The following is a 23,982-nucleotide window of genomic DNA, read 5'->3' on the forward strand; positions in this document are numbered from 1 at the left end:
CCTGACATTAGGATGAGTTTCTTTACGGTAAACTGATGGTTGACTTGCATTAAACCTAAAATATCTGATGCTGTCTTCTGGGACCTCTTCTGTCTCTCCTTCCTGGGAGCATCTGGGTTGAGGAAGTCTTACAGGGGACCTTATATCATGAAAGGCCACTGGGAAGAAATTCTCAGAATTGGCTCTAGCTAAATGAGAAAAGGCAATACTCAGGTCCTAGTTTACTGGGAAACTAATTTCTTACAGGGTTTTTTTTTTTCTTATTCCCTTTTTTTTTTTTTTTTGGTGTTGGCTGTTGTTGGGTTTTGTTCACATGTTTTTGTTGGTTTGTCTTGTTTTGTCTTGTTTTTGAGACAGGGCTTCTCTTTACAGCCCTGGCTGTCCTGGAACTCACCAGGATGCCCTTGAACTCACAAGAGATTCACCTGCTTCTGCCTCCCAAGTGCTAGGATTAAAGGCCTGCACCACCTTTGCCCAGATTCTCTACAGATTTTACAGGATGGACACCCTTTTTTCTCCCTTCCTTGTCAACTGGAACAACTACCAACATTCAAAGTCCTTGGGAGACAGAATGTTGGCTGGGGCTCAGAGTTTGGGCACTTGCCTGGCATTCCCAAGTTCCTACTAGGAATTGCAGTTACAGTGGGTGGGGCAGAGAAGCCCGAGGAACCCGAAGCACACTAGTATAGAAGACCTCTGCTTTTCCCATTGACTCTCAAATTCTCTCTGTCAGATCCCTATTCTCTCTATTTCATTCACAAAACCTAGGCCGCTAGCAGTGTGATGCAATAATGAGGGTGGTTGGAGGAAAATACATAATTGCTTCTTAATCATTTTGCCTTTGAGCTCTAAGATCAGAAAACAAAGATGCCTGCCTCAATGTATTCCTTCCTTCCCATCCCCCACCCAACCCCGTTTTTTTTCTCACACCTGACCTCATTTCCTGTCACTCCCTTAAACACCCAGAGTAGGCTGCGGCTTCCTGTGGATCCTACAGCCAAGTTTGCAAGCATGTCTCAGACATCTTTCTTCATCACCTCTCATCCATAAAAAAGGAACTTCTGATCCCCAACCAGATATTGGGCACTGTTATCCATCCACCAAGTCTCAAAGCTTGTTTTTAACTGGGCTCTCATCTCCTTACAAAGGACTCACCACAATGGCTTAGAAAGTCAACTACCCTTAGATTCATCTAATCCTAAAAATTAAAACTTTTCTCAATGCCCGTTCATTATCTCTTTCAGTTGATGAGCAAGGATTCATTTCAAAGTTGCTCACCTAGTGCTATCAAGCATCAGTGTTTGAGGGATCATCTCTTACTTTAAGAATATGCCAGTTGTTAAACAAAACAAAACCCACAAAAGTTTTCCTACACGACTGATGGGATTTTTTTTTAAAGGGTCAGGGGGGATAAATGGTTGCCCTCATGCCTGGACTAACAACCCCTTGTTTTCTGGTTAATGAGAATCAAATCAGGAAGTGGGTTTGCAAATGCACATATAATGGCTGGAAATTAGCATGCAAAAAAGAATCTCTCTTCTGGGCTGTGTGGGGTTTTCTGATAAGAATTGTTGTAAGTGCATTTGATTTATAAATCAAATGTGTGTGTGTGTGTGTGTGTGTGTGTGTGTGTGTGTGTGTGTGTGTGCTTTACAAATCTGTGCAGCACATCCATTATTTTATCAGAGTAGTAAAAAAAATCACACATTTTCACAAGGTTTGTGGCACTTCTGTAGGGCTACTGAAGGGTGATGGGGGCCAATTCTCTTATTTGTGCCTCTTCTTGGAAGGTGTGGGAGACTTCCTGCCATCCCCCACTCCTGTCTCTCATGTCTCCTGCATGCAGAGGCAGCCACATTCTCGGTGTGGAGTGTCCAGCCTTTTTTCTAGATTGCTCAGCAGGATAGACAGAGATAGTCCTACACTTCTTTCTTTCTTAGTGTCTCCCTCTGATGAGGGCCAGCAGTGGGGAGGAGTTACCGAGGAGACTTCTCATGGATGTGGGCCTTCTGGGACCCTTGAGCCCTGTGCTAAATGACTTGGGCACACAGTGGGATTGTGCACATCTGACTTCCTGGGCTCAGGTTCTTTAAGAGCCTCATGTGCTTCCTCACACCCCGGCCCTTCACACCAGGGCTGTTTTATTGTTTTATAACCTTCTTTAGAGCCTTACATGCCAGAGTCCGGTGGGGGCTGTTCCCCACTTTCTCACTTCACCAAACCCCAAGTCTTGCTGTTTTAAGCAGTTTGGTCACTTGCAAAGACTTCTCTTTCAGATCTCAGCAAATTATAAAAACCTCTAGGCATGTGGCAATCTCCAACTTTCACCAAGCCCCATCCACAACAATACAGAGGACACTAAGTGTTAATCCCAGCTGCCTCCCCACCCCCAGCCTCTCTCCTAACCACTTTTCTCTACTGAATCAAGCAAAATCTCAAATAATTTCCAACTTCTGTGATAAGCAAGTAAGAAGTGGCCTTTGTCTTTCCTGCTTACCACACGGAATGCTAGAAAATGATTGAAATAAAGGAGTTGACGGTACTCACAGCGGATGCAGCCAAAGAGTCATAAGACATGCCCACCAACCAGCCTTTTCCAAATAGCACTATTCCCCAATTTAAACAGCGTTCTCTGAAAAGATGCAAGTTGAAAAGCCCGGGGTATTGATATGAATATGACCTCTCTTGCATTCTGGATATTTGGAACTATTTAAATCCAAGGGAACAGTTGCAGTGAACCTTTATTTAGTGAATAAAAGTTTAAAGCCAAAGGTTATTTATGGTTCTGCAGAGAAGGGACCTGAGTGGCTATTTACAAGCACGTGATTCCAATAAACTTTGTTTTATGGCTTGAGAGTTGACAAGCCAAAATATAATTCCCACCATAAATTAGGTTAAGAGCATACAAGTGCAGATGCTTGGTTCCTGTAGCAGCAATAGGCAAGTGAGAGGCCAGCGCTGGCTCAGGAGACAGCTCTACTCTACGCTGCCCTACCCACTAGAAAGGAAAAATAGTAAGTCACTTATTACTTTGTCCACTATAACTCTAGAGTTGTGGGGCAGTGGGGTCTGAGCCCAGCCTTCTCTGCTTGAGGAGAGCCTATCTAACGAAGTTAATTTTAATTCTAGCCTAAACCTAACTTAATAAATAGAATGGGGATCTTGGCATTTCCTTTATATACTTGGAAAGTTGGGAAATGAAGGCTTCTTACCCCCAAAAGCAGGACTTACACTCTCCTCTCAGCAGTGGAGCAACTACTTTAAAAGTAGAAGAAAGCAATGTTGGTGGGCATGGGGAGGGAGAGCTGTGGAGATGAGTTACCTCTGAGATAGTTCTGAGCGGTATTTCCCCCCTTTCTGTTCCTAGAGGACTAAAAACTTGAAGATGGACGGGAGCTCCTGGGGAACCACTGTTCTGTTTCATCTGTACTCTCCTGCAGGTATGTTTAAAAAATTAGTGTCAACTCGATAGAATTAGATCATATTTTAGACCATTTCTGTAAGATCTAGATCATTTACCTTTAAATGCATCAATTTTCCTTTCTGGTTATCTTTTGGGTTCTCGTTTCCCCATCAGAAGGAAATGACTGTTTTAAATTGAAGACATGAAAAAGTGTGTCCCTGCCGTGCCTGCCCCTTCTTTGAGGAGAATGCAGGTTTGGACACTGGGGTGGAATTCGAAACCAACCTGAAACTGGAAAAGGAGGGTTAAACTGTTCCCAGAGGGAGCAGAATTGGGGTCGGGACAAGTAGAAGGTCTGCAAGCTCTCCAGTGGACCCGCACCCACCCGCCTGCGGCAGAAGGAAATGCACAAAGGCCTATTTTCTGAGTTCCCATTTTCCCCCTGGGGAAACCCTGCCTCAGGCAGACTGAGTCAGGCCGTACAACTGGTAGAGTTTTGCCCAAGGGTGCGTGAAGTAGGGGAGGTGACCAAGACACACTCTCATACCCCTTAGGGGTAGCCTTTGAGGTTTTAATCCGAGAAGAATTTAGCGCAGTTGCAGTTCCCGAAGGCGGTCACCAGAAGTAAGGAATTCTAGGTATTGGAGTGTCTGGGCCTTGTCACCTTCTGTATGTCGTCTATGTCTGCTTTTTTTGTCCTGTGAGATTTCAGTGACCCCATTCTCATTGCAACAGGTTTCGGAGCATCAGGGAGAACCAGGGAGAACCACTGTAAGTACCTTCCCTTTTCTTCCGAATAAGAGCAGTGCTAACACTGGGAGGTGGTGGGCGAAGGTGCTAGCGGAGATAGGAGGGTTACAGAGGGGTGTTGCCTCCCCAGGCCAAAACGGACTCGCTTGAGGAGGGTTGGAAGCTTCAGGTTGACCCTTTAGGAAGTATTTCTGGGGCCTAGTTCACAGTCACCTGCACAAGTAAACGCACTGCAGGGGATCGCCCTTGTCTTCCCAACCTCCCTGAACCTTACAGGCCTTTGCCAGGCTTCTCTGGCTCGCACAGGTGCAGCGGACTTGCAACTAATTAGCAGCCCACCCTATCAACAAACTGCAACTGCGGGCGGGCCAGCATCCACAACTGCTAGAATTGACCCAATCAACACCAAGGCAACGGGGTCCCCCTCTGCAATCCAGCCATTATTATCTGTGCCAGTCTACCTCAGCCTTCCCTTGCTGTATATATGTTTTAATTTAAAAACTGATTTATTACAAACAGAAACAAACATATAACCCTTGATGGCTTTGGGTGTATTAATTGGCCTGCTTCCAGGAAGGGCTACAACTACTGAGCCTATGTGGACATTCTTCTGTCCCTTTCTGGGTCCTAGCTTCACTGGTGTGAGTCCTAGGTTTGGGATACCGGGTGAACAGGAAGAGTACTTTCTCTTTCGCCTCTGTTTTTCCGTAGCTGCAGTTGAAAAATTTCTACTCCAGAGTCCAATGGAATTGGGTAGGATTGGAGGCAGGGACTCCAGTTCTTTGGCTCTGAAGTTTGAAGCTGAGGATGCTGGTGGCATCTTCTGGATGTCATTAGAAGGGCTGGCACTAGAAGGCGAGTCAAGGAAATAGTAGGGGCTTGTCACTCACTGCAAACCCCAGGTAGTTTAATTTTATGGAAGAGTAGATTGATAAGGGCCACAGGGACCAGGCATCCTCCTTCTCTTGTGAGATGTGTTCTCTTCCTGGTCAGAGAAGCCAGACTGGGCTCAGGGCCAGGTTTCTTTGCTGGTCCCCTAGTGAGGCTGAGCTCACAGGCGAAGTGGAAACCTACTTCGTAGCTTGTAGTTCCTTCTATGAAGCAGGCCTACACATAGTCAACCAGACTCCGTGGATGAAAAATCTGGACTTCCCAGACTTTCTCTGGTCGTGCCCCTGCCCCCTTTCTTGGCATCCTTGGCTATGAGTGCTTATCTCTGCCGAGGCTGCTTGCTTGCATACGGGAATCTGGTGCCTTGTAGCTGCATGAAGCACAAAAAGCCGGAGAGATCAAAAGCATTTGTATGGGCAGTTGAGAGGGAGGTGAATATTTAACGCTTTTGTTCATCAATAACTTGTTGGCTTTGACCTGTCTGAACAAGTCAAGCAATAAGGTGAAATGCAGGTCACGATGTCTAACAAATATGAAAATGTGTATACTCATCTTGGTCCCCACTCAGCCCTTCGGACTTCCCCAGTTTGTCTGGATAAAGCTGAGGTAGGCCCAGTGTCCTCAGGAAGGCCTGTCCATGGGTCCGTGGGTGAAAGGGTTGGCATTAGGAGAAACTGGGGAGAGTCTTTAAACAAACGGATTTTAACTCTTTTTTGACTTGACACCCGGGAAATCCCTTCAAAATAGTGGAAGTGGAATGGTAAGAGGGCGTGGACGAGCAAAGTACAGAGTAAAAGCCTGCACCCAATTTTGCCAGATATGATGGGGGGGGGTCTCCCTGCTCCACCCCATCAAAAATCAAGGTGTGGGGCTTGAAAGTGATTTTCGAATTATGAGGGAAGGGAGCGAAACAATACTTAGAAATGTGGACACCTTCAATCTGTTATCAGACATCCAAAAGCTTGGCCCAGGCCAGGGCATCCCTCTGCCCCTGAAGTTAGCCCAGCCCCAGAGTGCATCTGGGCTCTTGATGCCCTGAATTGAGGGGCAAGCCCAGGACAGCGGAGGCGCTGGGGCGGCGAAATTCGTGAACTTTTGTACTCTTCTGTGCGGCTGTCGGCAAAGCAAAAATAATGAAACTTTGTGATATGTTTGTAAATGATTTCGAATGACCCCTCGCCCTGCCCTTCACCATTAGCTCAACAGTCTCAGCCCAGGGAGGCTCGGTGGCCGCAAACAGCGCCTGCCTCCGGGTCTGCAGCAGCAGCAGTAGCAGCAGCAGCAGAAGCAGAAGCAGCAGCGGGATGCGAAAGTCCGGCGGGGCTAAGGACCCAGGAAGGTAAATTCTAGGACTATTTGTGACCACTAACTTGGCTTTGGTGTTGGTGAAGAATATCCCTTTTGCCTTCTTCAAAACTCCCTTTCTGCTGCTGAGGGCCCTTGCTTCTTTTTGGGAAATACCACTTGCTAAGGGGGCGGGAGATTTGGATTCTGAGAAGAGGCAATAAAGCCGCCATCTCTGGGGTGAAAAAAAGAATTTCCCTTCTTTTCTTTTCTTTTTTTTTTTAAAGAAGGTCCTGGTTGCTCAGATGCTTGATAGCCCCCCTCCCCCCCCCACGATCCTGGCAAGAGAATGAGGGGACTCATTGCTGCAAATTGTCACCGAGCCAACCTGCACCATCTCTAAATGCCAGGCTTGGGGAGTTTCCTGGTGGCTATGCTGAAGAGAATCAGATCTGGCAGCTGCCTGAATGGGTAGGACCTGAGGTTGTAACGTTGTCTATATATACCCTGTAGAACCGAATTTGTGTGGTACCCACATAGTCACAGATTCGATTCTAGGGGAATATATGGTCGATGCAAAAACTTCATATATCTCCAACACGGCCCGAAACTGAGGCGCGGCGAGTAGTGGCAGCCGAGCCGGCAAGCCACCTCTGTCTTTTTCATTACCTTAGACTCCAGGATGATCGACTTTGCCTGGTGAAATACAGCCTTTTCCTGGAGAAACTTCTATAGATGTTCCAGTAGGTGCTTAAATGTTTACCTGAGTGTAAGGCCAAAGGGCCAGGTTTTAGGGTATTAAAGAGTGAGGTGAAAGGCCAGCAAGCTCCAGCAGAAGCCCTGCTGGAGCATAAGATACAAAGGTACCCAAAGGGCACTCACCTGCTTTTAAGGCCCTTGTATGGAGAGAAGACAAATTGGAAAGGCCATCGGAGACTGTTGGGGTACATTTAGGCAAGGTTAAGGTGCCCCTCCCCACCATCCCAACCTGACCCAACCCTCAGCCACCAGACCCAGAACTGTGAGGGCCTCCTGCCATACCATCAAGATACAACTTCAACTAGAAACATCCCAGCCTGGCCACTGGCAGAAAAGCATAGTGGTTACTCATTGCCTAACTCAATTCAGGTCTGCCAGATTCTGGTAACTTTTGGGTGACCCTGGTGAAGACAAAGCCAAGACAGGTCTTTGTATGTCAGAGTCCAGGACTCCTGCCAGCTGGCCGGGTAGGCTGCCTGCCTAGGGACTCTACCCAACTCGGAGGCCGCAGCATTGCCCACAATCGTTTTTTCCTTATTTTGCACCCCAATAAGAGAATTCACTCTTCTTTGAACTATGCCCACTCTGGGGGCTGTTTCAGGCGATGGTGAGTGAGGAGAGTATGGGAGGTTAGCAAAGTCAGTTGGAAGACAAAAGCTGAGATTACCTGCCCGAAATTGGGGTCCTGGGGATAGAATCAGAACTATATTAACATCTGTCAGGGACTCTCAAATGTGGCATGGCAAGTCACTTGATTACACGTAAGTTATTTAGTTAAATTTGTGAAAATTATGAGATGCTCACCAACCCGGTGATAAACATGCTGTCTTCCTATTGGCTGGCCTGGTCACATGGCCGCCCAACTTTATTCAGTTGACAGCAAGTAGGAGGGCCCAATGGAAGGAGAAAAAAGACAACACGAGAAAAATTAGTATTTTCTACCTTCTGAAATTAATGGCCATGAGTTCGTATATGGTGAACTCTAAGTACGTGGACCCCAAGTTTCCTCCGTGCGAGGAATATTTGCAGGGTGGCTACCTAGGCGAGCAGGGAGCCGACTACTACGGCAGTGGTGCACAGGGCTCCGACTTCCAGTCCTCGGGGCTCTACCCACGGCCCGACTTCGGTGAGCAACCCTTCGGAGGCGGCGGGCCCGGGCCTGGCTCAGCGCTGCCAGCGCGGGGTCACGGACAGGAACCTAGCGGTCCTGGAAGTCACTACGGTGCCCCGGGAGAGCCGTGCCCAGCGCCCCAGCCTGCGCCCCTGCCTGGCGCTCGGGCCTGCAGCCAGCCCACCGGCCCCAAGCAGCCGCCCCCCGGGACAGCACTCAAGCAGCCCGCTGTGGTCTACCCTTGGATGAAGAAGGTGCATGTGAATTCGGGTAAGGAGCGGGTGCAGCGACCTCACAGCCCTCCCCATCCCTGCTCGCCTCTTTTGGCCTGGGCCCCCCGGAGGGGTTGCGAATGGGTGGGGGCTTGTGAAGCTTCCTTGGGCGCCGCAATTACTCTCTCCATAAATTTTTATAGCTGAGGGAGCAGGCCGGGACCATGTGGCTGGCTGCTTGGTTGTGGGCGCAAAAGGGGGTGGGGATGGGGGTGGGGTGGGGGAGGACTTCATTTCCACAGCAGAGGGAACGCAGAGCAAGAGAAGGGCCTTTCCAAAATGTTGGAGATCCCGAGCTCTTGGTGGGCCAGGGGCAAGGGAGCAAGCACCTTTGAGGACCTGTGAGCGTGGGGAGTGGGTGCATGGAAGGGGCTGGGTGAGAGTGAGTGTATGTTTAGGGAGAGGGAGGAAGAGAGGAAGCTGGCCAGCTTGGAGCACAGGGGGGGCCCGAGGGCTGCGAGACGCGCCAGGAAGTGAGGGCAGAGGCAAGCCTGGGGCCTAACTAGTGGCCGGACTCTGACCTGGCTGTCCTGTCTGTTTTGTCTCATAGTGAACCCCAACTACACCGGTGGGGAACCCAAGCGTTCCCGGACGGCCTACACCAGACAGCAAGTCCTAGAACTGGAAAAGGAATTTCATTTTAACAGGTATCTGACCAGGCGCCGTCGGATTGAAATCGCTCACACCCTGTGTCTGTCTGAGCGCCAGATCAAGATCTGGTTCCAGAACCGGAGGATGAAGTGGAAAAAAGACCACAAACTGCCCAACACCAAGGGCAGGTCTTCTTCTTCCTCATCTTCCTGCTCCTCTTCAGCTGCCCCCGGCCAGCATTTGCAGCCAATGGCCAAGGACCACCATACGGAACTGACGACCTTATAGAAGTGGGGACCCTGGGCCCATCCCTTCTTGCACTCCAGGTTGAGGCGAAGCTGCGGGTGCAGGCGGGGCCTGCTGTCACCTCACTGGGCTCTAAGGTACTGTGGGGGTGGACCTGGGACCTGCAGGCCGCCCTCGGACTAGGTTACCATCCTGCCCGAGGGCAGCCCCCTCCCTAAAGTGGGGAAGGGTGGGAGGGTGGGCGGGCTTCTTTAAGTAGATTATCATGGCAGGAGCTACTGAGAACGTAAACCCTTGGCGAGTCATTAAACTCCTGAAAATCTCTGCTGTTGGATTTTGAATTTGCAAATGAAAGTTGGAGGCTTTACCCCAGTGTGAACAGGGACCTTCTCCTCCACACCACCCCTCCAGGGAGCTGCGTGGTTTAGTAACTGTGGGGGAGTTGAGGCAGAAGGCTAGCACCCAGTGCTAGGTGCTTTCAGTGCAAACAGGAGAGGCTGAGCCAGAATCTCAGAACTTTCTGGATTATCTATAGAATTTCTTCTGTGATAAAAAAAATGGTTTGCTCCATGCCCAAAGAAATAAATCCAAGAAGGAAGTGGAAACGGGTTATTTTATGTTTAGATTATAGTTGCTTAAATATTTATTTGTTCGGGAAATGGAGTGCAGAAAATAACCGACACCTGCGTGCCAAAAACCTTAGGATGGTGAACAGGCTTAAGCTTCAGGGGACTGGATTAGAAAGCTGTGGACTCTTTTCTGGCTCTATTCTGGATTTTGAGCTCCTCCCTCCTACCGCCACCCACCCTGGAGATGTGGAGGAGGCCCTTAACCCTTCAAGAGGGAAGCCAAGGATCTAGGAAAATGTGTTCCTGCATGTGCTTCTGCAGAACCATGTTTACAGGCAGTTCTGGGTGGTTGAAAGAAAGGTGGGGGCGGGGGGGGGGAGAAAGAAACAAATGGTCTAATATTTTTCCTCTGGAGAAAGAAAACAAAACCTATATGCTCTGGGTCATCAGATAATGCCTGAATTTTCTATTCCAACTAGATTCCTACCACCCCAAATAGCAGGGTTTTCTGGGATTTTGTGTATGGCTTATAGGGGGAGTGGTGCTGTGCATAGGGAGAGAATGGGTAGGTAAGGAAGGCTTATTTTTAAAATGAAACTAGTAGACTCTAGAAGCCCACAGAAGTTGATATTAAAGGAATTTCCCTTGAAGTTTTTTTTTTTTTTTAAAGAAACATTAATTAGAAGCAGACATTGTAAAACTCTGAAAGTTTTTGGGCACCTCTTTACCTTGAAGATAGTAACTTAAAAACAATCTCAAACAAGAAGGATGTTTTAATATTTATTTTTATTCCATGCCTGGAAAAGTTCAAATCTCATTTTCTTAAAAATGCTAACCCTTAAGAATAAGGAGGATAGGGGTCAAAGGTAATGACAGGGTTTATATAGTCAAATGAAACTAGTCTTTGAAAGCTTGAACCCCAAAACTCCAAACAGAAACCTCTGGTTGCAGTTACCTCCCACAAAAGTAAGAAATAGGGGAAGGATTAGCTTAAATTTTAATTCTATAACCCATGGTGGTGGTATTTCTTTCAAGATTTCAGAACACTTTAGAAAGTTTCAGTGATTGTTTTTAAAATGGACTTAGGTGAAGAAGGGAAAGGCCTGTTCTTTGGTTCTACATCTCCTGAGAGCTGAGGGCATAGAGTCCCTAGGCTGAAATTCTACTCTCTGAAGTGTCTTCCAAGCCTTGGTCTTTTGTATTAGACCCTGGGGAAAGCTCTTTGTTCCTCCTTGGGGTGAGCCTGCCTCTCAGACTTGCACATGGCAATACTTGAATATCACCACGTCGGGATATTAAAGATGGATATTCCTGCATTATTTGCGTCATTGTTTCTGTGACAAAAAGCACAGAGTTCATACATAGTTAAGATGTCTTTTTTCTGACGCCCTCACGTTGAGAAGCTGAAAAGGTATTTTACTGAAGTTCGGCTAAATTACAGAATCAGGTTCACCCAGAGGACAAATTTTCTGTTCGATTAGCTGTATTTCAGCCTGGAGGACTGACCTCTAAACCCTTAACCTTTTGGACTCTAACTACCCTTCTCTTTTTCCTCCTCCCTGTAACGTGGAGGCAGTCTTTGGATATGGCATCTGAAAAGAGGCGCTATCCTTAGGCCAATTGGAAAATTGTTGCTAGTCTTTCCTAAAAGCCAAATCTAAGCATATATTGAATCATGTCCTTGGCGAGGGGAGTGTATTTTTTCACAATATTCAACTATATAGCCACTATGGATATTATTATACAGATTTTTCCCTCTCCTCAGAAGTTCTGGCCACTCATCCAGCATCAGACCAAATACCACCCCTCTTTCCTTCTGCCCCAAAGAAAAGCCAAAAGCCAGGAGTGTGCTTTCCTGAAGAAAACCCCAGCTTCTTCTCAAACATAGCCCCACTACTTAGGAAACTAACTTGAGCTGAGAAACAACTTCTTTGTTTATAAATCTCAGCTCTTCCTCTCAACTGGGAGGGGTTGTCTTTTGAAATGCTAATGGCCCTTGCAGGGCCCAGAGAGCAGTTCCTAGTCCTAAAGTCTTATTCTGGCCCTTGTACTCACTCATTTGGGCCCAAAGGAGTGGACCAGGAAAGAGGTGGCCCCTGCCCCCACCCTAGTCACCTAGAGCAGGAAGGTCTCCATCTGGGAACGTGCTCTAGAGAAAGCAAGCTGTGGAAAGGCTCCAGTGCCCATTTGTTGTCATTTATTTCCAGTTTGTTCTCCCCAAATATGAGCCAGAAGCATTTGTTTGGGTGTTTTAGAACCTGTGTTGGGGTCGTGCCTGGGGTTGAGAAATGGAGTGTTTGCCTAGGACAGTGCGCCTCTGACTCCCATCTCACTTGTCCATTTACAGCCTTTTGTTGTGAGATGACATCGTCAGTCAGCCCCTTGGAATCTGCTCACAAAAGACGCTTTTTAAAATAGGACTGACCATGTTTTGCTGCCACTGATTAAAGTCTTATTTATACTAATTGTCGCCTGTAGTTTTGATGTAATTCATTGATCTATATTTGAAATAATAAAAAGGTGTAGTAAAATCTCCCTCCTGTTTGGTGCCTTGTTAGAGACTCTTTTCATTATAAACATTTCCTCTGCTTATTTTCTGCAATAAATTAGACACCCATTTATTTGGTGCCTGTGGTGTGTAAGTTAAGTCACTCACGGTTTAGCAATTTCACACTCCCCTTCTACTCCCAATTTGGCTCCTATGTTTTGTGAGCAGTGGAGAGCCTGAGTTGGCATCCAGACTGCAAGGTGGAGGGCAGTATTTGTTGAAAGACTAGCCACTGCCTGGGCTTTAGGGACTCCAAATTGGCTTTTGGTCCTGCCGGGTTTTTAGATCTCCTTCAGAGAGTGCATGAGAAACCTTTGCACTCTCCAGAGTCTGGGTGAGCAAGCCTTTTCTGGGCCCAGCCAGGACTGGCTCATGGTTGTTGCTACAACCTGACCTGGCTGGCCTCCGATCTTGGACACCCATTTTTCTGGGGCTACTGAATCCCTCTGGTGTTTCCAACACCTATCCCCTTCTTCCCTGCATCTCTCTTGCCCCTCAGACAACAATAAACACTCTCTACTATAAAAAGTACCATGCACTATTTTTATCACGAGGGCTTTTCCACATCTTGGCATCAGCTTTGAAGAGGGGACCAAGATAGGAGTTCCAAAATAGATAGGGGGTGTATTGCTGGAGACAGGAAATAAGCAGGAAGCATAAAGTAGGACATATGTCCTTAATATATGGAAGGGCTCGCCCCAGACGCGTGGACATGTGTATTTATAAGTGCGCAGACAGAAGTTTAAATATTCAGACACATTTTATGATTGTCCTCTGCCCGTCTTCTGGTTAATGGCTCCTCCTGTGCCCACCAATACATCAATACCGCTGTTTGTATTGAATCACTGGCAGGGATGAGAAGGAAGCGAGTCCATAGCTAAGCCCGTTGAGTAAGGTACAGTAAATCGGACCCTCGGCAGACGGCGCCATGTTGGGGAGCCCTCCCTACCCCCCACGCCGGTCTGGGAGGCCGGGGGCTCGGCGGCAGTCAGGGGAGGGCCGCTCATAACCCGGAGAATTTTCAAAGTGAGAGGAAGATGATAAGAATAGATTTCTACAAGTCGCGACCACGTGATTGGCGAAATAATTAATTCAGCACGTCCCTTAAGAAACACGGAGTCGTCATTAATCTGCCACGCAAAGGGCTCTCTCCGACTTGGAAAGTGCAGGGATCCCGAGAACACGGCCCGCCGAGGGGGGCCCCCTGTGCCCGCAGACCCGGGCGCCGAGCGCGGCCCGCAGGTAAATATTTGGGCGACTTTTATTTCATCAGATTTCAATCCTTAATGAACTTAGCTGTCAGAGCCGCTGACAAATAGTTGCCTTTGCTTCTCTGGTTTGGAACAGCGCGCCGGTCAGAAGTTGTTAGTGGCTTGGATGGTGACCTTTGGTTCAGCGGAGCTTTGCACTTATGAAAAATTACTACGGGCGGCTGAGTGTGTGTGTGTGTGTGTGTGTGTGTGTGTGTGAGAGAGAGAGAGAGAGAGAGAGAGAGAGAGAGAGAGAGAGAGAGAGAGAGAGAGAGAGAGAGGTTGCGGGTGTGAACGAGGATGTGAGGGTGTGCAAGGGTGAGGGTGTAAGGGGTGAGGGTGCTCGCAGGCTGCTCCCCAGACAACAGGAGTTTAAAAAAAAAAAAAAAAAAAAAAAACCCGCCCGGCTGGGGACACTCCTGGCGCACGCGGGCCGAGGTTGCTCGGTCGCCTGTGTCTACCAGGAACAATGGTCGCTGTCACCGCATCTGCCGCCTATTCTTAAACCAGCGAGGAAAAAGCCCCGGCCCCCTTTTCAAGCTAGGCTCGTAAATTTTTTCTTTGCGTCATAATAGAAGGCTATAAAATCGAGTTGAAATTTTACCCCAGGCAGGTTTTAACCAACAGATAATGACAAGCTACTTCTCTCGCTCGCTGCCTTTCCCACCCCAAGCTCAGCTGCTGGTCGCCGCGGCGAGCAGTTTCTCTTTGCTTCCTCTTTACTTTTGTATTTGTACTTTTTTTCCTTTTGAATATCTAACAAAACAAAAAGAAGTCCTCCACCTCCTAAGTCGGAACAACTCAGGCAAAGGGATGCCTCCGAGGAAGAGGAGGCTGCGGGCAGCTGCAAAAGTGATAGGGTCTCTTGCTACCATTTTAGCTTCTTTTCCCCCTTCACTCCAAGATTTGATATCCCAAACGCGGCTTTGCTTCGGCCGGACCCGACCCCAGCTAGCTTTGCCCCTGGGGTGAGGGCAAGTCGTAAACATTCTCTTCCTTTAGCTGCAAGCTCTGATCTGGGTGTCTCAGTGGACAGTCTTTTCATACGCCTTCTTACCCGCCTCCCAACATCTGTGCTTTGCTTCCATTGACTTTGAGAAAGATTTCGGCAAGCAGAAACTGCCTCTGTGTGGTGGTTGTTTAGGTGTGTGTGTGTGTGTGTGTGTTTTAAATTTTTGGTATGTGTATATTTCTAGTCAGGACAGCAACAAAGTTTCCCCGTTATGAATTATACATCCAAACAATAACACATTAATTCAATTATTCAAAGATGACAAATGTTTATGTGCTTAGCAAGTGACTCCTGCACGCAGATTCCGGGTGCTTTCTCTGCTTGCATTTTTCTCAATGAGAATTGTCGCCCCTCTCACCCCACCCACTTCAATCCAGTCAGACATCCCCTTGTAGGCTTAGAAAGGAACCCACAAAAAGGCTCCCCAGCTTCACTAGAGGCTGGGCCGCCAACAGCCTCCAAAGGCCCCGGCGTGGCGGGCACAGGCCCCGGCTATTTTATCAGTGTGACAATTGCCGTGGTTGGTGTGATAAATCATCGTAAGTAATTCCTGAAAGGGTGTGAGGCTGTTGGGGGCCGGGCGAGGACTGTAAATCTTTCCGGTTTATTGCTCTATGAACATATGCTCCGATTGAAGAAGGCTTAGATCCTTTCCTGGAGACAAATTCCCGCAAAGCAGCCCCCCTCTTTGGCAGAGGATTAACACTTGCCGGGGGCCCGCAAGCTCAACCCCTGGCTGGAGGCTTGGAGGCGGGGTCCTCTGAATGGGGGTGGAGTGGGGACAGCCTACGGTCCTTTGCGGCAAGCACCCCAAGTGGGCCTTATCCTTGGCTGGGACAGGTGAACAAAAAAGAAGGAATTCCCTGTCAAGTTTGGGAGCTGGGTCCAGTGACTTCCTATGGGACCTGCTGACTTCTTTGTATTGGGTATTCACAACCTTCTTTCCTTCCCCCACCCCGTGGTCATTTATGGCTTTGGGGCACTTTCTCTCTTAGAAGGGCAGGAGGCGTACAAGCCATATCGGAGCATCAACTCCGTGGCAGAACCACTTAAAAAAAAAACTCTCAGAAAACCAAATTCGGAGTTTCCCACAGTGTGAGATTCTATGGTGAGGGAGGCCTGACAGAGGTAGGTTAGGAGGTCGCTACAATCCACGAGCAGAGCCCCGGCCTAGATTTGCTTAACTCTTCTTCCCACATGCAGAATATCTGCAAATCTCTTCTAGCCACTTGCAGAGTGGTGAAATCGTGTTTTGATACAGTTATTTTAAAAATAGAAATTTTCTTATCCCAGGTAAGCCCGTTTCAGTAGCCTCCCTTGTCCTCTTGGAGGTACCGCAGGAAGCGGGAAGCTGCGGCTTGGTTGTTGCTTGGCCTGCGGGATCCTGTTGGCTGCGAGCCGATCTGGAATCACACAGATCAAGGTGGGCAGGGACTCCTCACCTAAGCGGCTCCAGACCCCAAAGGACTTGGGTGGAGTGCTCGGGGCTCCGAGAAAGGAGGTCACACAGGGTCCTGCCCTGCTGCTAGGCGATTTCTTTTTTTCTGTCTCAGAAGTGGCTGCTTGCCTGCTGAGTCTGCAAACCCTAGCCTGCGCCCCCCAAGGAAAGTCGGTGGTGGCAGGGTGACAGGCTAGAGTTGAGAATCAACGGGTCCCACCTTAAGGCAGGAGCGGGTGCTGTGACCCAACTTAAGTGCCTGGCAGGGAGTGGGGATAGTAAGGTATAGCCTAGGCGGACAGGCAGGGCATCTTGCCTAGGTGCATGCAGATGTGAAGTGCAGGACGCGAGGGATCCGAGGCTTCTGTTCCATAGCCCTGTTCCAGAAAGGCCTTTAAGAGACAACCTTTAAAATGTCTAATCCACTGGTAGGTCTGGCAGAAGGCCGGGTCGGGGTCAGAGGTCTTTGCCCAGAGAGATTCTCAAGCCTCCATCCCACCGCATTGGGCCAGGCTGTGGCTGCGCTGATCCCAAGCTGCGAGGACAGAGCCTTTCCTTTTTTCACCCACCAGTGTCTGCTCCGGGGGAAGCGCCTGGGTCCCAAGCTTCCTGCGCCCCTCCTCCCAGCCCCCAGGCCTGGCTGCGCTCTTGGGCTGGATGGCGTGAAAGTTTCAGCCTCAATCAGTACAATCTTCCCTCGGGGTCACGTGAACAAATATGCTTGCATTTGAAGGCAGCGTCTGTATTTCCCGACTATGAGGGGGTTTCCGGGGCTCTCTCCAAATTCAGAAAGGACCACGTTCCGAAAGCAAAACAAACCCCAAGCCCTGGGGGGCCTGGGAGGGCTGGGCAGGAACCCAGGAGTGGGTGTGGGAGCCAGTGGCCGCCGCTCTGGGCCTGGGAGCGGACCGGCGGGCGGGTGGACCGACCGGCGAGCAGCGCAAACGAAGCCAGCTTGGGGACTACGAAGTCGTTCCTCCAGCGTTTATTGGTAGTTGAACCTCAGCCTGGTTCCGTTCTACCGGGAATTCCGTGTGCTCTGGTATATGGCCGAGTCTGCAAGCGCGCAAGACCAGGGTTGGGACACTGTTGTCTGCAGACAAAGGGGGAAGGCTAGCTCTGCCCCCCACTGGCGCCCACTCTGAGACCGAGGACACCAGGTTTATGATAAATTGGGATCCAGGTAAGCAATTGCATGACAAAAATGGAAATCTTTGGGCACAGGGCTGTTTGCTGCCCTGAGCGGGATACTAAATATGATTTATTTTGTGTAATCTGTGATCTTGATTATTGCCAATTGGTGAGGCAGCCTGCAGACCTACATACACTTCTACATATACATCGAGGACGGTGATTAATCGGAACGAGGTGCGCTTTTATGGGGACATTCCCCGCCTACAAAAGGTTAAGAGGACACTACCTTACCAGGCTTGGAGGGTGGCCGGCAGCATTGGGGATGGGGGGGGGGGTGTCGTAGCAGTTTGAGGAATAGGTTTGTTAAGCGGACAGGGGCTGGAGTTAGTATTTTGAGGGTAAATGTGTAGTTATGAGAATAGACTGAAAATGGAATGAATAAAAAGACTTCTTTTTTTTAAAACTGTCACTGCCAAAGTAAGATGGAACATCATATTAATTCTGTGTCTTGGGCTGCTGGGCTGGGTGCAGGAGGGTTGATTTATCCATATTTAAAATAAACTGTGTGGCCAGCCAGCTCCATGTATTGTTCTGGAAGCCACCTCCACACACTCAGCCTTTTAACTCTTGTTGACTTCCTATGTTCCCCCCATAGGAGTTAAAACGTCTCCGAAATTAAAGACACCCCCCCCAAAAAAAAACTACCCTGAGGAGTTTGAGAGAGGGTTCTCCAGGGTCTCATCAGCATTGGCTTTAGCTGTTACAATGATGAACAGGTTTAGTGTTTCTGGGTCCTTCTCTCCAAATAACCCTACATGGTGAAGGCTAAATCATACTGGTTCCTGCATTCCTCACATCCTTTGTTGACTTGTCCCTCGTGGCTTCAGGCTAGAAGTATAGACGACAAATATCACAGGTCTTTCCCCCAACCAAGGCAGGAGTGAGCGGCCCTGTGAGGACTGGAGTGGACTGGACTACCCCAGAGATGGAACCCCAAAGGGAGAAGCACTGTCTAAATTTAAGTTGGGACAGTTTTCCGTGGGAGGAGGACTGAGTTCCAAGGTCCTAACCATCAGAGGGAGCAGGAAAAGTTGTTTTGTCAATCAGTTGCACTGGGCTCCATCAGAATTTGAAATCAGTGGACATTTTTCTTTGCTCATTGCCTCGGAGCTGCAAGCCTGCCAGCTCAGTCAGCTGAATCCAATTACTGCAAGCAGCATTTCATTTGGCCCCATGGAGCACTCACTTACAACTTCCCCCGAAATTTTCAATAATCCCCACCAAGGCTCTATCCTGGCCCTCTCCTGAAGAGTTTTCCCTGAGTACTGCTGGTGGGTGGGGTATGGGGTATGTCTGGGGTCAGATCTTCTCCCGACAGCTAGCAGACAAGACTCCCTTCTGCTTCTGAAGTTTCTGGCTGTGAAAAGTGTTGGAACTCAGGCAAGACGAAGCCAGCCCAGTTCAGACCATGATTGGGAACCCAAAAGCCAAAATTAGGCCAGTGCTGTGTGGCTTGAAGCAGGACAGGGAAAGAAACGCAGAAGAGAGCTCTGGGGTGGGGTGGGGGAAGGATGTTTTGCTTGTGACCCAACTAACTAATTTGGGATCCTTTCCCCTTTCTACTTCCCAAGACTCCTGTACCCAGAGCTCAGAGAGCCCCCCTCACCATAGAAAGCCCAGGCACGAACTTACCGGCTTCCTCAGAGCCTGGAAAACAAGATTTAGCTTACATGTGTTGGAACCGCGAGGCTCTTCTTCTCAGGGAGTGATTCTACTTCTAAAGAAGCCCTTCTAAAAAAAGAAAAAATAAGTAAAAATGACCAAGCTTCGCAGGTTGATGTCTGTCCAAGCGATTGTATTTATATAAAACGGTCTGGGGACTGAGGCCACTGGTTTGAGCATTCTGATAACCCCTGCACCTACACTGTCACCCTCGGGGGCCCAACCAAGAGGGTTGGAGTGTAGAAAGCAGATAAATGAGGATCCTTCCCCAACCCAGGTCATCTGGGAAGCTGAAGTCAGGGCTCAAAGTTAGGAGTCCTACCGGGCTGGGATCTCTCTGAGGCGCTTCCGTTGGGTGTTCATTAAGGGGTGAGTTATTGCAGCATGAGCCAAAGGTCACTTCAAAGGCTTATGGCTATGCTCTCTAGTCTTTAGAAGCGTCCTGAATGCTTTGTGTGGGGTTTTCCCGGGCACAGTTTAGTGTTTGCAAACTACTGAGTCGACAAATTGCACAGGGTAGATGCAAGAGAGAGACTGCGTCTCCTTCCTTCCACCTGACTGGAGGCCAGCGCTTGCTGAGCCGCCGCAGTGGCCAGCAGTTTGGCTTGGTCGTAGTTTGAGGTTGGAGATAGGGAAGGTTGTTGCTTTTCTTAGGCGGTTTATAGCCTAGTCCCGACCCAGAACTGAGCAGCCCAGGCCCAGAATGGTGTGGATATTCGCTAACACATCCAGAAAAGCTAGTTGAGTCACAGCTATAATTTGCAAATCAGGATATAGCTAGCGCCTAACTCCCGGTTTATTCGGGCCCTGAGGGGGCAGCTCCAGTAACATCCACCCAGGTGCGCCTACAAATCTACCCTCCTTTCCTGTTCCTCTAACCTGTAAGCTTCCTCCCACCTTCTTTCAGGGCTTCTCTGAGAAGGCTGACCCACTTGGCTCACCCGCTGGTCCTTTCCTCATGACCAGGTTCTCTCTCCCCTCCCCCACTCAGCCAAAGATTTTGCCCTCAAGCTCCCCTGGATCCAACTGTGTCTTCATTCTGCTGGGGCCAAAGCGTCTGGAATAGCTGCAGGCACCACATACAATAGTCACATTGATTATGACACCCTTAAAGGGGGTAAAGGCTCTCCTGGTATGTTTGTAAGCCAGAACCGGCTGTTACTGAGTTTTCCATTTTGTTCCAGATCTGCTTCCACAGAATACCAAAGAAAACGGAAGTGCCTACAAAAAGAGTTAGAAATAAAATTCGAGAAAATACACATGCAAAATTGTGGTGAGTGGGGGTGATTTAAATAAACAAATAATTTGTGCTACATTTCCATGCCCCCCCCTTCAACTCAAGGTAGCCATCCCAAGATTCATACATCAAGACGTAAAACAAAGGGTGGCTTTGAAGTGGATCACCTCAGTGTGAACTGCCGCCTGTTACATGAGAACCGATCATCGGCCTTTAAATTTATGGCGCTTTAATAGAGTGCGTCCGCTGTCTTAAATGCAGGGTATGTTACAGTACTGAGTTATCCGGGCTAAACAGGAGTGATTTAGAATAGGCGTCCTGGGCTTCCCAAAGGGCAGAAGAGACTCAGGCTGAGGGGTCGGGAGAAAAGTGAGCAGTCAGTTCTCTTCTCAGCAAACCCGCTGAAGTCTGGTTTCCCAGAAGTAGCCAAGCCACCAGGGCAAAGAGTGTCATCGCTCCGTTCCACTGAATTAACATGAGTGCCCAGTAAAAGTCGCGGCCTCCAGGATGAGATCCGAGGGTTATTGGAAGACCCGGGTTAGGCAAAATAGGGAGTGGAGGTTAGATCAACTTAAACCTCCACGAATTTTAAGAGAAACTGACCCAAGCCGTGTCCCATCACCTCCCACTTCTGGCACCCAAGACTGGCACCGACTGACGGTCCGCTATTCACTACGGCGGTCCGCTATTCACTACGATAGCAGCGCTAGACACAGCCAGAGGCTGTGGCCTCCCTCCCAGCCCAAGCCTCCTTCTCCGGCGGCCTTCCCGCGGCCGCCGCGGGCGGGCGAGTGAACGCCTGGCATCCATCGAGCCTCCTAGAGTCCGAGACCAGGCGGGCAGCAGGTCTGTGGTCCTCGGCCGGCCGGGCTTGCGATCCTCTCTTTCCAACTCGGGCTGCGGAGCACAGCTGCTACTAGGCCAGGCTGGCGCCGGCCACTTTATATGATCCCGCAGCTCGCACGCAGGGTGTGTAAACGGGGAAAAGTGCGGAGTAGGGGATTCTTTTGCTGTGCTGCCTCCTACGCGGAGCCTGCTTTCCACTTCTGAAAAGTGCCGGGCCTTGGGAAGTGTTTTTCTTTTCATTCCTTACTGAAGCGTTTACTGCTGCCGTGGTCACAGTCATAAATTTTGTTACAAACCACAATGACAGGTGCATTGATATGCACCGAGAGAGCTCCAGCTGCTTAATAACCCTGTCCCCTGGCCGCTGTGAGCGCCTTTTATTTATTCGGTATCATATTAGGTATTGATCTGGGCAGAATTAAGTGCAGTGAGCAAGTATCAGGACTTCGGTGCTTCTGAGGCTAGGCCAGCTGGACGGGCCAGCATGGCTGGAGAACGAGAGGTGGGAGCTCTGAGAGAGTGCCTGGCCTTCCTTCCGGTTGGAAACCATTTGGCCCTGTCTTCTGGGTCTGCCTTTAGGCCTCCAAATTGAGTTGGGTAACTTCCAGGGACTTTGGAAAATGACTAGCCTGTCTGGACCTCCCTGGACCTCCCTAAGAGGTCCAGGGGTGCTCCAGGGGACTGAGTGGCTGCACAGTCCCATTCCTCTGGCTGGAGAGAGGGTGGAGGGTAGATGGGAGGAGGAAAAGGAGGAGGAGGAGGAAGAGAGGAGGAAGAATCAAGTAGAAGGAGAGAGGGAAAGAGAGGACTACTCCAAAATAAGAAGTCCTCAACTGTCCCTCTCCAGACCCCCCCCCCCAAGCATTTGGGTCTTGGTGCTCAAATGAGCAAAGGTACCAAAGGGTGAGAAAAGAAAGCCTGGGGGGGGGGTGATCGAAAAGATGAGCCACTGAACAGTTGACCATTGTCCAAATGATTTATGACCCAGTCCTGCTTTTTAGGTTCAAGCAGAGTTCACAAGGAGTAGGGATTTCTGGAAAGAAATAAACTGGTTTTTTTTCCCAGTTTTGTAACAATATTCTCAGGTCACCATGCTTTGGAAGAGGGGCTTCTTTAGGGCTCTGTCTTGTGAGTGCTGCAAAGACTTTAATTCCCCCCCCCCCAAAGAGAACAACACAGTTGCTACCTTTGCTTGTAGAGAAATGGACATTAGGCCATGAAGTAGGTCTGGAAATTCCTTAAGACAGTGATGACTGGTTGCGTGCTCTAGCTGTACTTTTGAGTCTTTATATATATATATATATATAGAGAGAGAGAGAGAGAGAATTTTCTAGGGACATGCCACAGAGCAAAAATAATATGCAAAGTCATTTGTCCCACAGGCCTGCTTAGTTCCTCAAGAATCTAGTTTAATGTGACTGGTCCACCTTCCAAGACAAACTTGGTCAACAAGGAGGCAGGACAGGGATGTTTTGCTTCCACAGTTGTCAAGGAATGACAAAGCAGCAGCAAATTCTGGTGGTCTCAGAAGTCTGATGTGACCATTTAGACATCCAGAAGTAAGCAGGATCTGAGAAGCCCTAGAATTTAGCAAGCCAGCATGCCAGGTTCTTTGGCCCGGGACAAACATATAAATATTAGTCATGAATGACGATTTAACTGGCCATTTGCTATTTAGTAACTCTAGCAGTCAGAGATTGGTATTGAAAACTAATCAAATGAACTAGTCTAGCTATGTTAGGTAGATATCTTAACTGCAAACATTTATGTATTACTGCAACCTACTGAGAAGGGCCCTGTCTCTCATCAAGATAAATGACACATTTACTTATAATCCTAAAAAAATGGGGGGGGGGGAAATACTACCAAACAAAGCCTAATCTGGAGAGTTTTTGTGGTTGATTGGGCTTTCTGGTGAAAATACAGGGAGAAATTACTGCAGAAGTATTTTGGTTTCTGTGTTTAAATCCGATTTGCCAGAAGTTGCATGATAGGCTCTCTCATAATGATGGAAGCCAGGGAGAGTTTTTGGAAAGAAACCTTGCCTGAAAGATGAGATCAAGAATTAAGGCCAGAGAGCTGACCAGTGGGTTTTCTTTATCAAACAGACAAAAGTGATTGAATGATATTAGTTATACATTAACTCCTCAGGAATCTTTCAGAAGGGGGGGGGAAGCATCCCCCATGAATAGTGGGGCACACAAAAGGGGAAGAATTTTTCTTACTCCCCCATCCTTCTTATTCTGGGTTCATTCATCATGTCATGAGAACTTCTCTCATTGGTTATAGGTTGGATGGGAGGTGGGTCAGAATGGAAGGTTCAGAGTAGAGGTCAATAATAATATCTGTTTATGTGAAGAGCCAAAGGAAAATGATAAAGTTATGACAGCATTCACCATTCAATCACACAACAAACATTTCAAAATCTAGATCACCCATTTTCAGGGACACCCTTCTAAAAGTAGGAAGAGGACAAAGTAAGGGGCGTGGAAAAGTGTGATGAAATAACTTTTTCCGTTTTCTTCCAAGTAAGTCTGGGAGTCTTTAAGTCCTTCTTGCTTTATACTGCCTAGTTTTTTACACCGTAGATTTCATATTGCTGATCCACAAGACTGTATGGATTCTCACCTTGCCATCCAAGTGGACTGTCTGGGTCTTCAAAAAAGATGGTGTGATTTTGAAACAAAGTAGAAAAAATACTTTTGGAAGGAAGCTCCAGAAACTCTGGGTGTGAAGTGGGGCTTTTTCTTTCATCTACCAAAACACTGAGATTAGGGTTTGGGGGGTATGAGACCCCACATAGCACACACCAAGCCCTGAGGTTGATTTCCAACACCAAGCAAAACCAAACCCCAGGATTACTCAAACACTGATTGTGACCCATTCACCCAGCTAGTCAATAACCATTTATCGCACTTA

General features: G+C 48.5%; 1 protein-coding gene across 1 annotated transcript; it reads left to right on the forward strand.

Annotated features, from left to right (window-relative positions):
• The first annotated feature begins 6,885 nt into the window (after positions 1-6,885).
• On the forward strand, positions 6,886-9,349 carry Hoxd4 (homeobox D4). Its single transcript, XM_034496316.2, has 2 exons — positions 6,886-8,468; positions 9,021-9,349. Exons 1-2 carry the CDS (start codon positions 8,042-8,044, stop codon positions 9,347-9,349), a joined length of 756 nt encoding a protein of 251 aa, XP_034352207.1. The 5' UTR covers positions 6,886-8,041.
• The last annotated feature ends 14,633 nt before the right edge of the window (positions 9,350-23,982 follow it).

Source organism: Arvicanthis niloticus, chromosome 2 (genome assembly GCF_011762505.2).
Source record: "Arvicanthis niloticus isolate mArvNil1 chromosome 2, mArvNil1.pat.X, whole genome shotgun sequence".
In the NCBI taxonomy this organism is placed as follows: Eukaryota; Metazoa; Chordata; class Mammalia; order Rodentia; family Muridae; genus Arvicanthis; species Arvicanthis niloticus.